Source organism: Equus przewalskii, chromosome 14 (assembly GCF_037783145.1).
Source record: "Equus przewalskii isolate Varuska chromosome 14, EquPr2, whole genome shotgun sequence".
Taxonomy (NCBI): Eukaryota; Metazoa; Chordata; class Mammalia; order Perissodactyla; family Equidae; genus Equus; species Equus przewalskii.
Window position 1 is genome coordinate 29128156 of NC_091844.1, and position 14960 is coordinate 29143115.

Genomic DNA, 14960 nt, shown 5'->3' on the forward strand with positions numbered 1-14960 from the left:
TAACATCATGTATCATTAAGGAACCAAAAATTAAAATAATGAGACACCACTACACATCTATTAGAATCGCCAAAATCCAAAACACAGACAATACTACATGCTGCTGAGGGTACAGAGCAATAGAAACTTTCATTCATTAATTGCTGAACAATGGTGGGAATGCAAAATGGTACAGTGACTTTGGAAGACAGTTTGGTAGTTTCTTACAAAACTAAACATACTCTTAGCATACAATCTAGCAATCATGCTCCTTGGTATTGACCCAAATGGACTGAAAACTTACATCCATAAAAAAACCTGCACACGGATGTTTAGAGCAGCTTTATTCATAACTGACAAAACTTGAAAGCAACTGAGATACACTTTAGTAGGTGAATAGATAAACAAACTATGTTACATCCAGACAATGGACTATTATTCCACTAAAAAAGAAAGGAGCTACAATGCCATGAAGAGACATAGAGAAACCTTATATGGTACTATAACGGTGGTTACATGCCATTACACATTTGTCAAAAACCACAGAATGTACAAGAGTGAACTCTAATGTAAACTATGGACTTTGGATGTCAATGTAGGTTCATCTATTGAAACAATGTACTCCACTCTGGTGTGGAATGTTGATAGTGGAGCAGGCTGTGCATGTGTGGGGTCAGAAGGTAGATGGGAAATCTCTGTACTATCCACTCAATTCTTCTATGAACCTAAAACTGCTCTAAAAAGTAAAGTCTATCAAAAAACAACAAAAACAAAACAGAGATCTGGTTCAGCACACAAGAGGTCAGGAAGTTATCACTCCCATCCCCACAAAAATTTAAAAAGCCCAACAAACGGAAAAGTAACAATTCTTCATCAGAGAACTGAAACCAAGGGCAAACCACAGTCCCCAAAATTGGAGAGACAGACAAGCAGATACAGAGAATCACAACTTACTGGAACAGAATCCCAGAAGCAGATACCACCACAGGAACCCACACTACAGTAGGAAAACCTAAATTATAATCAACAAATTGCTAGAGGCTCAGGGTGAATAATCTTGAGATTTCAAAACTCCAGGGAAACTCAGCCTTGGAGAGGCCCCCACATTTTTAAGAGTTTTACCTCCAGGAACTGTACCAGGTTCCCACAGTTAAGAGGAGAGAAAAATCTCCTCCTGCTTCTGGCAGACGGAGGTGAAAAGTAGCCATTTTGAAACATGCCCAGAGCATTCTGTTCTTAATAAGACCTGCCCTCAAAAGAAACTATTTTACCACAGTCTAACTGACCCGGGTTCTACTAGAGACTAAGCGACCTAAGAGAAAGGAAATACTCAACTCCAGCCTGTTCCAGCCTGCTCTAGCCTTCAACATGATAAAAGAGAAATAACCAACTCCAGGCCCTTCTACCCTTCCTGTCTCACTTAAAGGGAGAACAATGAGAAACCCTAATAAAGGTCACAGCCCATCAGAAATACTAAGACCTAATAAGAGGACTATAGAGCACTTCCCCTCCACCCATACCTTATCACTGCATCAATAGGGCTGCTGCTAATAACAGGGGAATATAACTGAAAGAATAGCATATCTCGGACCTTATTTAAGAAGTCCTCAGAGAAACCCAAAGATACCAAGGGAGACAAAAACAGGATCACCAGAGGAAATTTTAGCCTCTGATACCTACAGCTACAACAAACACAATCTCACCTCTAACCAGATAAATATAAAACTTTACACTAAAGGCCTGTGTACTTCAGTTCCTTTCATATCATATTCATTCACTCCATGTCTGGATTTCAACAAAAAATTATAAGACATACTAAAAGACACAAACAAACAAACAAAACAGTTTGAAGAGACAGAGCAAGCATCAGAACCAGACTCAGACATGGCAGAGATGTTGGAGTTTCAGCTTGGCAAGATGAGAAAGTTCTGGAGATGGATGGTGGTGACAGTTATACAACAATGCAAATGTACTTAACACCACTTAAAAATGGTTAAAACGGTAAATTTTATGTTATGCATATTTTACCACAATAAAAGAAAAAGAGATAAAGAACGAAAAAAAATGAGCTATCAAACCATGAAAAGACATGGAGGAAGCTTAAATGCACATTGCTAAGTGAAAGAAGCCATTCTGAAAAGGCTACATACTGTAATGATTCTAACTGTATGACTTTTTTGGAAAAGACAAAACAATGGAGACAGTAAAAACATCAGTGGTTGCCAGAGTTTGAGACGAAAGGAGAGAGGGATGAATAGGTAGAGCACAGGGGATTTTTAGGCAGTGAAACTATTCTGTATGATACTGTAATAGTGAATATATGTCATACATTTGTCAAAACCCATAGAATGTACAAAGAGTGAACCCTAACACAAACTATATCTTTAATTAATAATAATGTATCAACACAGGTTTACCAATTGTAAGAAATGGACCACACTAATGCAAGATGTTAATAGGGAAAATAGGTGAGGGAGAGGAGGTACACAGAAATTCTATACTTTCTGCTCGATTTTTCTGTACAAACAAAACTGCAAAAGTCTACTAATTAATTTTAAGAAAGCCACCTTGACAGAACGCCAGTGAGGAAATATAATATGTGAACACCGTTATAAACAAACTAGATCTATAGACATTATAGAACACTCCACCCTAGAGAGCAGAATACACATTCTTCTCAAGCACGCATGGAATATTCTCCAAGACAGACCACATGTTAGCCCTTAAAACAAGCCTGAAAAATTTTAAGTAACTGAAATCATGAAAACTATATTCTCCAACCAAAATAGAATGGAATTAGAAATCACTAACAGGAGGAAATTCACAAACAGGTGCAAATTAAGCAACAGACTCCTCAATAACCATTGGGTCAAAAAAAGAAATTACAGGGCTGGCCCACTCGCATAATGGTTAAGTTCACATGCTCCGCTTCAGTGGCCCAGGGTTCATAGGTTCAGATCCTGGGCATGGACCTACACACTGCTCACCAAGCCATGCTGTGATGGCACCCCACATACAAAACAGAAGAAGACTGGCACAGATGTTAGCTCAGCGACAATCTTCCTCAAGCAAAAAGAGGAGGATTGGCAACAGATGTTAGCTCAGGTCCAATCTTCCTCATCAAAAAAAAGAAAGAAAGAAATCATAAAGAGACTTTTCAAATATTTTGAAATAAAAACACTACATACCTAAACTAATGGAATGCAGCTAAAGCAGCGCTCAGAGGGAAATTTATAGCTATAAACATACATTACAAATACAATCATGAGCTGCATAACAACATTTCGGTCAACAATGGACTACATTTACAATGATGTAATCTCATAAGATTAGTACCATATAACCTAGGTGTATAGTAGGCTATACTATCTAGGTTTGTGTAAGTGCACTCTAAGATGTTCAGACAACAATGAAATAGTCTCACGATGCACTTCTCAAACATATCCCCATTATTAAGCAAGGCATAACTGTAGAATAAAGATCTCAATGAACAACCTAAGCTTGCACCTTAAACTAGAACATAAAAAACTAAACCTAAAAAAAAAGCAGATGGAAGGAACTAAAACCAAAATGGAAATAAGAGAAATAGAGAAGAGTGGAAATCAATGAAAACAAAATTTGGGTTTTTGAAAATATCACCAAAATTGAAAAACCCTTAGCTAGACTCACCAAGAAAAAAAGAGAGTACTCATATAACTAAAGTCAGAAATTAAAGAGAGGACTTCACTGCCGATCTTACAGAAATACAAAGAATTATAAGAGAATACTATGAAAAGCTGTATGTCAAGAAATCTGGTAACTTAGAGAAAATACACAAATACCTAGAAAACACAAACAAACAGAAGTGACTCAAGAAGGAATATAAAATCTGAATAGACCTATACCAAGAAAAGACAGCAAATTAGTAATTAAAATACTTCCGAAAACAAAAGCTCAGAACCACATGGTATAATCTAACAGTCAAAGAATTATTAATGCCAATCCTTCATAAACTCTTCCAAAAACAGAAGGAATATTTTCAACACATTTTATGAGGGCATTATTACCCTGATACTAAACCAGACAAAAACAACACAAGAAAACTATAGACCAGTATCTTGGGAATTTACAGGCAAACATTCTCAAAAAAAAAAAAAAAACACTAGCAAATTAGTGTGTATATATACATATATGTTCCTACACGCAGCAACAAATGAAATATTTATACACCATGATGAAGTAAACTATTCCCAGAATGCACACTTGACTTAAGAACTTAATATGAATTAACATAATACACCAGTTAAGAGAATAATTTGACAAAATCCAATATCCCTTTCATGATAAAAACACTGAACAAACTAGGAATACAAGGGAACTTCATCGATCTGATAAGGACATCTATGAAAAACCCACAATTAACATACCTTTAGTAAAAGACTTGATGCTTTCTCCCTAAGATCAGGAATAAGACAAGGATATCCACTCTCTCCACTTCTATTCAACACTACACTGGGGGTTCTAGCCAAGGAAATTAGGCAAGAAAAAATAAATAAAGGGCATCCAGATATGAAAAGAAGAATGAAATTATATGTATTCACATTTGACATGGTCTTACATATAGGAAATCCTACAGAGTCCACCAAAAATGTATTAGAACTAACAAACAAGTTCAGCAAAGTTACAGGATTCAAGGTCAAAATACAAAACTCAACCGTCTTTTCATAGACTTACAATGAACAATTCAAAAATGAAATTTAAAGAAAATCCACTTAGAATAGCACCAAAAAGAATAAAATACATAGAGTAAGAAAAAAAGTGAAAAATTTACACTCTAAAAGCTACAAAATATTATTGAATAAATTGACAGAAAATATAAATAAATGGAAAGATATCCCATGTTCATTTATGTAACCAACTAAATTTTGTCTGCCTCCCTCTCTACACTATGAACACTACAAAGACAGAGATATAAAATGTTTGGGGAGTGATGTCAGCATCATGGCAGAGAGAGCTCTCCCGGTAATCTCTCCCCACCACCATACAATGAAAAGACATTCATATTCCAACAGAGGATGTCCAAGCACAATGCAAAAGACATATGAGAGACCCAGGTAGCCACACGATGAAGGGCGGAGAGGCTGGAGCTCCCCCTCAGAAGAGGTGGAATGGGGTAAGAGAAAACTTTTCTCCCTCCCCAGAAGACTGTGATTTGGGACCGCATGCCACCTCCAAGAGGGAAGGAAGGAGGAAGGGAACATTCACTCATGGGAATGTCAAAGATCCTCGAGGGCCATGCAGCCTAGAGGGAAGCCCTCTACCAGGGTGAAAGCTATTCTAGGGGGTGACCTCATCAAGCCAACACCCCAGGAAAGCAGATAGCGAGATCATGCAGAAGAAAGCACCGCTCCCCTCCAGCTGCCCAGTGCTGGCTCCAGCACCTGGTATCTCTGCAGACTGCAGAGGGCTCAGAACACGTGGCTCTTGACTCCCACCCAGTGGTGATAGGTGGTAACCACAACCAAATAATACCAGGATGTGCAAAAACATAGCCATGCCCTCTAGCAGTATCAAAAATTATACTAAATCTCCAGAACTGAGAGAAAATGACAAGTACCCAGAAATCAGTCCCGAGGACACAGAAATATGTACTCTAAATGAGAGAGAATCCAACACAGCTATAATCAAAAATCTCAATGAGTTAAAAGAGAATGTAGAGAAAAAATTCAATGAGTTCAGGAGCTACTTCACAAGAGATTGAAACTACAAAGGAGAATCAATCAGAAATACTAGAGATGAAAGACACAATGGATGAGATAAAACAAAATATGGATTCCCTGAACACTCGAGCGGACATCACAGAGGAGCAAATCAGCATAATCGAGGATAGACATGTTGAAATGATCCACATAGAGGAGAGAGAGCTAAGACTAAAACAAAAAGAAGAAAGTCTCCAAGAAACATCCGACTCAATTAGGAAATACAACATAAGAATTATAGGTATTCCAGAGAAAGAAGAGATGGAGAATGGAGCAGAAAGCTTGTTCAAAGAGATAATAGCAGAGAGCTTCCCAAAACTGGGGAAGAAGATGTGAAATCCATGTGGAAAGACACTACCAAATCTACCAAATCTCCTAAATATGTCAATGTAAAAAGACTTATGGCAAGGCATGTAGTAGTGAAACTGGCAAAAGTAAATGACAAAGAAAAAATACTAAGGGCAGAAAGGCAGAAAAAAATAACCTACAAAGGAACCCCTATCAGGCTTTCACTGGATTTCTCTGCAGAAACCTACAGGCTAGGAGAGACTAGAATGACATATTCAAATCTTTGAAGGACAAAAATTTTCAGCTGAGAATACTCTATCCAGCAAAAATATCCCTCAGATATGAGGGAGAAATAAAAATTTTCCCAGATAAACAAAAGCTAAGGGAGTTTGTAGCCACAAGACACCACCACCACCACCACCACCCCCCCCCGCCAAGAAATCCTCAAGAAGGCCCTCAGACCTGAAAAAAAAAAAAAGGAGAAAGGGGTTACAAAGCACAGAGTAAGGAGATAAATAGGTAGACAGAATCAGAAAATTGTAGCTATACATCAGAACAGGTTAGCAAATACTCAAGTATAGCATTAAAGATAAAGGTAAGGTGGGGCCGGCCCGGTGGCACAGCGGTTAAGTTCACAAGTTCCGCTTCTCAGCTGCCCAGGGTTTGCAGGTTCGGATCCCGGGTGCAGAGATGGCACCACTTGGGAAAAAGCCATGCTGTGGTAGGCATCCCACATATAATATAAGTAGAGGAAGATGGGCATGGATGTTAGCGCAGGGCCAGTCTTCCTCAGCAAAAAGAGGATGGGCAGCAGTTGGCTCAGGGCTGATCTTCCTCAAACAGAAAAAAGATAAAGGGAAGGAAAACACCAAAAGCAAAAATAATTTTGTCATTTTAACCACAAACACACAACACAAGATGGAATAAGATGTAAGAAAAAAAACTTAGGAGGGGAAGAGTAGAGGGACTGAATCAGTTTAGTCTAAGGAAATAAGAGGCCATCAGAAAATGGACTATTTTATCTCCAAGATTTTGAATACAAACCTCACAGTAACCACTAAACAAAAAAGCAGAACAGAGACACAAATAATAAATAAGGAGAAAACAAAGAAACACAACATAAAAAACTACATAATTCAATGGGTAGACTAAAACACACAGGACGAGAAACAAAGGAAAGGCAGGAGAACTGGAAAACGAGTGATAAAATGGCAGCATTAAGCCCTTGTATATTGATAATCACCCTAAACGTAAATGGATTGAATTCTCCAGTAAAAAGACACAGAGTGGCAAGATGGATTAAAGAACAAGACCCAACAATATGCTTCCTCCAGGAACACATCTCAGCTCCAGTGACAAACAGAGGCTCAGACTGATGGGATGGAAGACAATACTCCAAGATAAAGGCAAACAAAAGAAAGCGGGTGACTCAATACTTATATCAGACAAAGTAGACTTCAAGAAAGGACAGGTAAAGAGAGACAAAGAGGGACAGTATATAATGATCAAAGGGACACTCCATCAAGAAGAAATAACACTTCTAAATATGCACCCAACACAGGAGCACCAAAGTTCATAAAGCAACTATTAACAAACCTAAAAGAAGATATTAATAATAACACAATAATAGTAGGGGACCTCAACACTCCACTCACGTCAATGGATAGATCACTCAGACAGAAAATCAACAAGGAAACAGTGGAATTAAATGAAATGCTAGACCAGTTGGACTTAATAGACATGTATAGAACATTCCATCCAAAAACAGCAGAATACACATTCTTCTCAAGTGTGCACAGAACATCCTCAAGGATAGACCATATGTTGGGAAACTAGGCAAGCCTGAATAAATTTAAGATTGAAATAATAACAAGCATCTTTACCAATCACAATGCTATGAAGCTAGCAATTAATTACAAGAAAGAAGCTTAAAAAGGGACAAAGACGTGGAAACTAAACAACATGCTATTAAACAACCAGTGGATCACTGAAGAAATTAAAGGAGAAATCAAAAAATATGTGGAGACAAATGAAAATGAAAACATACCGTACTAAGTAATATGGGATGCAGCAAAAGCCATATTAAGAGGGAAATTCATCACAATACAGGCTCACTTTAACAAACAAGAAAAACCCCAAATAAGCATTCTCAAACTACACCTAACTGAATTAGAAAAAGAAGAACAGGGGCCGGCCCAGTGGCACAGTGGTTAGGTGCGTACATTCCGCTTTGGCAGCCTGGGGTTCGCCGGTTCGGATCCCGGGTGCAGACATGGTACCACTTGGCAAGCCATGCTGTGGCAGGCGTCCCACATATAAAGTAGAGGAAGATAGGCGTGGATGTTAGCTCAGGGCCAGTCTTCCTCAGCAAAAAGAAGAGGATTGGCAGCAGACGTTAGCTCAGGGCTGATCTTCCTCAAAAAAAAAAAGAAGAAGAACAAAGCCCAAAGTCAGGAGAACAAGAGAAATAATAAAAATCAGAGCAGCAATAAATGCTATTGAAACAAAAAGGCAGTAGAAAGGATCAATGAAACAAAGAGCTGGTTCTCTGAGAAGATAAACAAAACTGACAAACCCCTAGCCAGACTTACAAAGAAAAAAAAGAGAAAGCTTAGATAAATAAAATTAGAAATGAAAGAGGAGAAATAACAATGCACACCACAGAAATACAAAGGATTATAAGAGAATACCATGAAAAGCTACACGCCAACAAAATGAATAATCTAGAGGAAATGGATAAATTCTTAGACTCTTACAACCTCCCAAAGCTGAATCAAGAAGAAATAGATAATATGAATAGATTAATCACAAGTAAAGAGATTGAAACAGTAATCAAAAGCATCCCAAAGAATAAAAGCCCAGGACCAAACGGCTTCCCTGGGGAATTCTACCAATCTTTCAGAGAGGATTTAATACCTATCCTTCTCAAGCTATTCCAAAAAATCAGGGAAGATGAAACACTTCCTAACACATTCTATGAGGCCAACATCACTCTGATACCAAAGCCTGACAAGGACAACACAAAGAAGGAAAACTACGGGCCAATATCGCTGATGAACAAAGATGCAAAAATCCTCAACAAAATACTGGCAACCCAAATACAGCAATACATCAAAAGGATCAGACATCATGATCAAGTGGGATTCATACCAGGGACACAGAGATGGTTCAACATCCGCAAATCAATCAACGTGATACACCACATTAACAAACTGAGGAATAAAAACCACATGATCATCTTAATAGATGCAGAGAAAGCATTTGACAAGATCCAACAGCCATTTATGATAAAAATTCGTAAAATGGGGATAGAAGGAAATTGCCTCAACATAATAAAGGCCATTTATGACAAACCCACAGCCAACATGATACTCAATGGGGAAAAACTGAACGCCATCCCTCTGAGAACAGGAAGCAGACAAGGATGTCCTCTATCACCACTCTTATTCAACATAGTACTGGAGGTTTTGGCCAGAGCAATTAGGCAAGAGAAAGGAATACAAGGAATCCAAATAGGGAGTGAAGAAGTGAAACTCTCACTGTTTGCAGATGACATGGTCTTATATATAGAAAACCCTAAAGAATCCATCAGAAAACTATTAGAAATAATTAACAACTACAATAAAGTTGCAGGGTACAAAACCAACTTAGAAAAATCAGTTGCATTTCTATATTCTAATAACGGACTTACAGAAAGAGAACTCAAGCATACAATTCCATTTACAAGTGCAACAAAAAGAATAAAATATCTAGGAGTAAATTTAACCAAGAAGGTGAAGGACTTACACAATAAAAACTATAAGACATTACTGAAAGAAATAGATGATGACATAAAGAGATGGAAAGAGATTCCACGCACATGGACTGGAAGAACAAACATAGTTAAAATGTCCATACTACCCAAAGCAACCTACAGATTCAATGCAATCCTAATCAGAATACCAATGACATTCTTCACGGAAATAGAACAAAGAAGCCTAAAATTCATATGGGGCAACCAAAGTCCCGAACTGCTAAAGCAATTCTGAGAAAAAAAGAACAAAGCTGGAGGCATCAGAATCCCTGACTTCAAAATGTACCATAAAGCCATAGTGATCAAAACAGCCATGGTACTGGTACAAAACAGGCACACACATCAATGGAACAGAACTGAAAGCCCAGAAATAAAACCGCACATCTATGGACAGATAGATAACCTTTGACAAAGGGGCCAAGAAATACAATGGAGAAAAGATAGTCTCTTCAATAAATGGTGTTGGGAAAATCAGACAGCCACACGCAAAAGAATGAAGACAGACCATTATCTCACACCATACACAAAAATAAACTCAAAATGGATCAAAGATTTGAAAATAAGTCCTGAAACCATAAAACTCCTGGAAGATAATATACGTAGTACACTCTTTGACTTCGAACTTAAAAGGATCTTTTCGAACACCATGTCTTCTCAGACAAGCGAAATAAAAGAAAAAACAAACAAGTGGGACTTCATTAGACTAAAGAGCTTTTCTGCAAGGCAAAAGAAACTAGGATCAAAACAAAAAGACAACCCACCAATTGAGAGAAAATATTTGCAAATCATATATCCAACATGGGGTTAATCTCCACAATATGTAAGGAACTCACACAACTGAACAACACAAAAACAAACAGCCCGATCAAAAAATGGGCAGAGGATATGAACAGACATTTTTCCAAAGAAGATATACAGATGGCCAAGAAACACATGAAAAGATGTTCAATATCACTAATCATCAGGGAAATGAAAATCGAAACTACACTAAGATACTACCTTACACCTGTCAAAATAGCTATAATCACTAAGACTAAAAATAACAAATGTTGGAGAGGGTGTGGAGAGAACGGAACCCTTGTACACTGCTGGTGGGAATGCAAACTGATTCAGCCACTATGGAAAACAGAATGGAGATTCCTCAAAAAACTAAAAACAGAAACACCATATGACCCAGCTATCCCACTACTGGGTATTTATCCAAAGAACTTGAAATCAACAATCCAAAGTACCATATGTACCCCTATGTTCATTGCAGCACTATTCACAACAGCCAAGACATGGAAACAATCCAAGTTCCCATCGATCGATGACAGGATAAAGAAGATGTGGTATATACACACTCACACACACACATACACACATATATATATACACCCACACATGCACACACAATGGAATACTACTCAGCCACAAAAAAAGACAAATCATCCCATTTGCAACAACATGGATGGACCTGGAGGGAATTAGGCTAAGAAAATAAGCCAGACTGAGAAAGACAAACACCAGATGATTTCACTCATATGTGGAATATAAAGAAACACATGGACTAAAAACAGTTTAGTGATTACCAGGGGAAGGAGGGTGGGGGGAGGGCACAGGGGGTGAAGGGGAGCACATAAGTGGTGACGGACAAGAAATAACATTCAAGTGAAATTTCACAATGATGTAAACTACTATGAACTCAATAAAAAAAAAAGTTTGGGTTCACCAAGGTTCCTTAGCATCCAGCACAATGTGTGGCCCATGGTGAGTACTCACTAATATATGCTCAATGAATTAAGTACCCACTGAACTATTTACCAGGCAAAACAACTATTGCTCTTCAATGATCAACAGTCTATAGTATCAATGTCCAATAGAACTTTCTGTGATGATGGATCTATTCTATATCTGCACTGTCCAATAGGGCAGCCACTAGTCAAGTGTGGCTACTGAGCACGTGAAAAGTGGTTAGTACAACACAGGCACGGAATTTTTAATTTTATTTAATTTTAACTAATTAAGATGTAAAGAGCCACACAGGGCTAGTGACTACAGTACTGAACAGCACAGGTCCATATAGCCTTTTCTCTGTCTTTTCGACTGTTGTGCATTGTTCTTGCACTCTGCACAGTTTACATCTTGTCTAAAGAGCAGTCCTAGACAATAAACCCTAGGCTTCTTTTTGTCTCCGCAAGGTACCTTGCACAGATTAGAAACTTAATAAATGTCTGAAGACTTGATATCCGAATTGTGTAGGAAACGTTTTTTCCTCCCTGAAAAGCAATCAATTAAATGCAATTATTTTCAACTATAAAATGAGCTCCTCCACCACACTGAAATTTCCTTGCGCTTTCTCGTTCTCCAGACTGTTTGGAGCTGCAGCATAAACCTCCTGCAAAGCTAAGCCCCTCCTACCGGCAGGGGACCCCTTACTTGCTACAAACAAGGGTCCAGAGAAGCACAGTCGGCGAGGAGCCTCTTGAGACTGACTAATCATGCGGTGTACATAATCCACACTACTCCCTCAAGGGGAGTCCTGCAGACTCAGCTCCAAATTGTCTCCCCAACAAGATAGTTCCCAGGTAACCACTCTCTCCACTCCTACCCAGCCCTTTTCCCCTCCTTCAGGCACGAGAAGCCCCACCTCCTCCCCTAAAAGGACTTCGTAACGATACACACTGGGAATACGGCCTCCTCTGAACATCTGGTGTCATTCAAAAGGCCCGGGACCCACCGAGGGGGAGGAAACAAGAGAGGTCTTTGTCAGAAAGAACCGGAGAGTTGGAGTAGTCAGACAGAACCTGGGCAAGCGTCGCGGCCCAGGAGGCGAGACGGGCCCAGAAGCCCTTAAAAGCGCGCTTGTTCCTAGTCAGGCACCGTGACAGGCAGCGAACAGGAGACAGACGGGGCAGAGGGCAGGCAGAGCGCCCAGGGATGACCCGTGCCCCGGCCCCGACGGCGGCCCACACCTCGCCCCGGCCCAGCTCACCTTCTCCGGCCAGGTCCGCTCGCCCTCCAGGTAGCGGTGCTTCGGCAGCGGCGGCGGAGGAAAAGTCGCGCCCGGGCGCGCCTGCAGCCAGGCCTTGGCCTCCTCGTCGTCCTCGTCGTCAGTACTCTCCCGAGGCTGACTCTCGTAGTCCGCGTCCAGCTCCCGTCCCTCCTCTTCCTCCGCCTCCTCCACAACTGACACTTCGTCCTGGTCCAAGTTCCCCGCCTCCTCCTCCGCCGCCGCCGCCGCCTCCTCCTCCTCCTCCAGCTCGCCGGGCCACGGCAGGTCCTCAGGCTCCATATTGGTGTCTGGCTCTAGGAGGCTGAGGAGGAGGAGGAGAAGAGAGGAGGGGGGCAGGCGGGGCGGGGCAGAGAGCCGACTGGCGGTTGTGGCCGCGCGCAGGCGCAAAGACCGCCTCGCGCCCCGCGCCTAGCCGCGCGGACTGGGCGGGGCGCGTAGTGAGCGCGCGCGTTGCTAAGGACGCCCCGCGGGGACGGGCGCGAAGGCGGAGGTGGAGGGCTGGCGACGGGAGTAGCCGCCGCCTCGCGCCCCGTCACGGGCTGGGCTCTTGTTCACAGTACTGTAAGGTCACAATAAACCCAGACTGAGCTCCTCTCGGGGGAGGGGAGAATTTAGTCCTCGGCATGGGGGGCCAAAACTAAATTTTGCCGGTGCACCGAGGGGAGATCAGACCCTAGGACGAACCATGATAACCAAACTTGAAATTATAAATGTTTAAAGATTGAGTGGCCTACTGTGTGACAGACTGTATGGTGGGCACTTGACCCTAGCAGTGGAAAAGCATCAGAAAGATGAGAGTTTGATTCTTGGCGTCACCAGTTAGAGCGGTGTAACTGAGGCTCCGTAAAATGAGGATAATTGGCCGTCACGTAGGATGCTTGTGAATGCTATTTTACTTATTTATTTATTTTATTTGGTAAGAATCTTCAAAAATGCTATTTTTGGTACTCCTCTCAAAAAGAATTTAAAGAGAAAAAGAGGCATTCTCCCCATTTTACCATAGATGTCCAGAAAATCAGAATACCATGAGGGCTTTTTTTTAAAAAAAAAATTTATTTTTCCTTTTTCTCCCCAAAGCCCCCCTGGTACATAGTTGTGTATTTTTAGTTGTGAATCCTTCCAGTTGTGTCATGTGGGACGCCGCCTCACCAGGGCCTGATGAGCAGTGCCATGTACGCGCCCAGGATTGGAACTGGCTGGCAAGCCCTGGGCTACCAAAGTGGAGTGTGGGAACTTAACCACTCGGCCACTGCGGGGCCGGCTCCACCATGAGGGCTTTAAGACTTTGGTGATAGTATTGAGAGGAGGCCAAGGTAGCTTGGATGCCTACCGAAGACCACAGGGTCTGTCAGGCAAGAGCAGAAGCAGTTTTAGAGTCTAGTAGAGGAATTAGTGTTCCAGAAATTAAACAACCCGGGAAAAACTGCAGCCATGATCAGATGAGGCCAGTGTGACTGTGGGAGAGGTTGTCCACTCCTGGAGTGGCAACAGTGCCCAGCACCCATCACATGACAGCTAGCTGGGCTTCTTGGGGAAGTCATGTATGACAGACTGAAAACTCCCAGAAATGTCTGGAGGCAGGGGTGACATTCATCTGGTGTGGACAGGTACAGCTATAATATTTAACAGTTGTTAAAATATTGAGATACTTCTACATTCATTGGTAATTAGCCAGTGCCCCAAGTACACTTTCCCCCTCTACCCCATTATCCTTCACTGTCCCAGACTTACCTCCCTGGGATCCAAAGACTAAAGGGTTAATGCCTGTTACAGCTTGAGCCTCTGGTTTGATTGGTCGAGGCCCTTGCCATTCCAATTGTTAAACATTTTTAATATCATCACTACAAAGAGGGAGAAGAGGCACTGTTTGAAGAAGGAACAGAACCAATGAACTGGCAAATTACTATTAACTTGAATTTAACTGAAGCCAGAGGCTGGTGAAGTTTTTAGTTTGTAAAAGCATTACGAATATCCAGCTTGCCAGGGCTGTGCTAAGGGAAACCCAGAGAAAGAGTCTCTGATGACCCTTGAGCCAAAACATTCTAAACATGTGGACCAGCGTGGCAGTGGCAAGAGTCATCAAACTGGGGCCCCTGCCTGTGAAAGATGAAATTCAGGGGGTCACTTGGAACTGCAGGGTCAGCTGGCTTTCTCCCACCAAAAGACT

General features: G+C 41.0%; 1 protein-coding gene across 7 annotated transcripts in view; it reads right to left on the reverse strand.

Moving 5' to 3' along the window:
- ALMS1 (ALMS1 centrosome and basal body associated protein) overlaps positions 1–13279 on the reverse strand; it is a 249363-nt gene extending 236084 nt beyond the window's left edge. For 4 of the 7 annotated variants that reach the window (XR_011525970.1, XR_011525969.1, XM_070572391.1 and 1 more), the window contains exon 1: positions 12773–13279. Coding sequence is in view for 4 of the 7 variants with exons in the window: in XM_070572391.1 (XP_070428492.1) it covers positions 12773–13072 (300 nt within the window). In the remaining 3 variants the exon portion in view is untranslated. The remainder of the gene's footprint in view (positions 1–12772) is intronic. The other 3 variants (XM_070572394.1, XM_070572393.1, XM_070572395.1) reach the window with 3 other exon arrangements.
- Positions 13280–14960: the final 1681 nt, after the last annotated feature.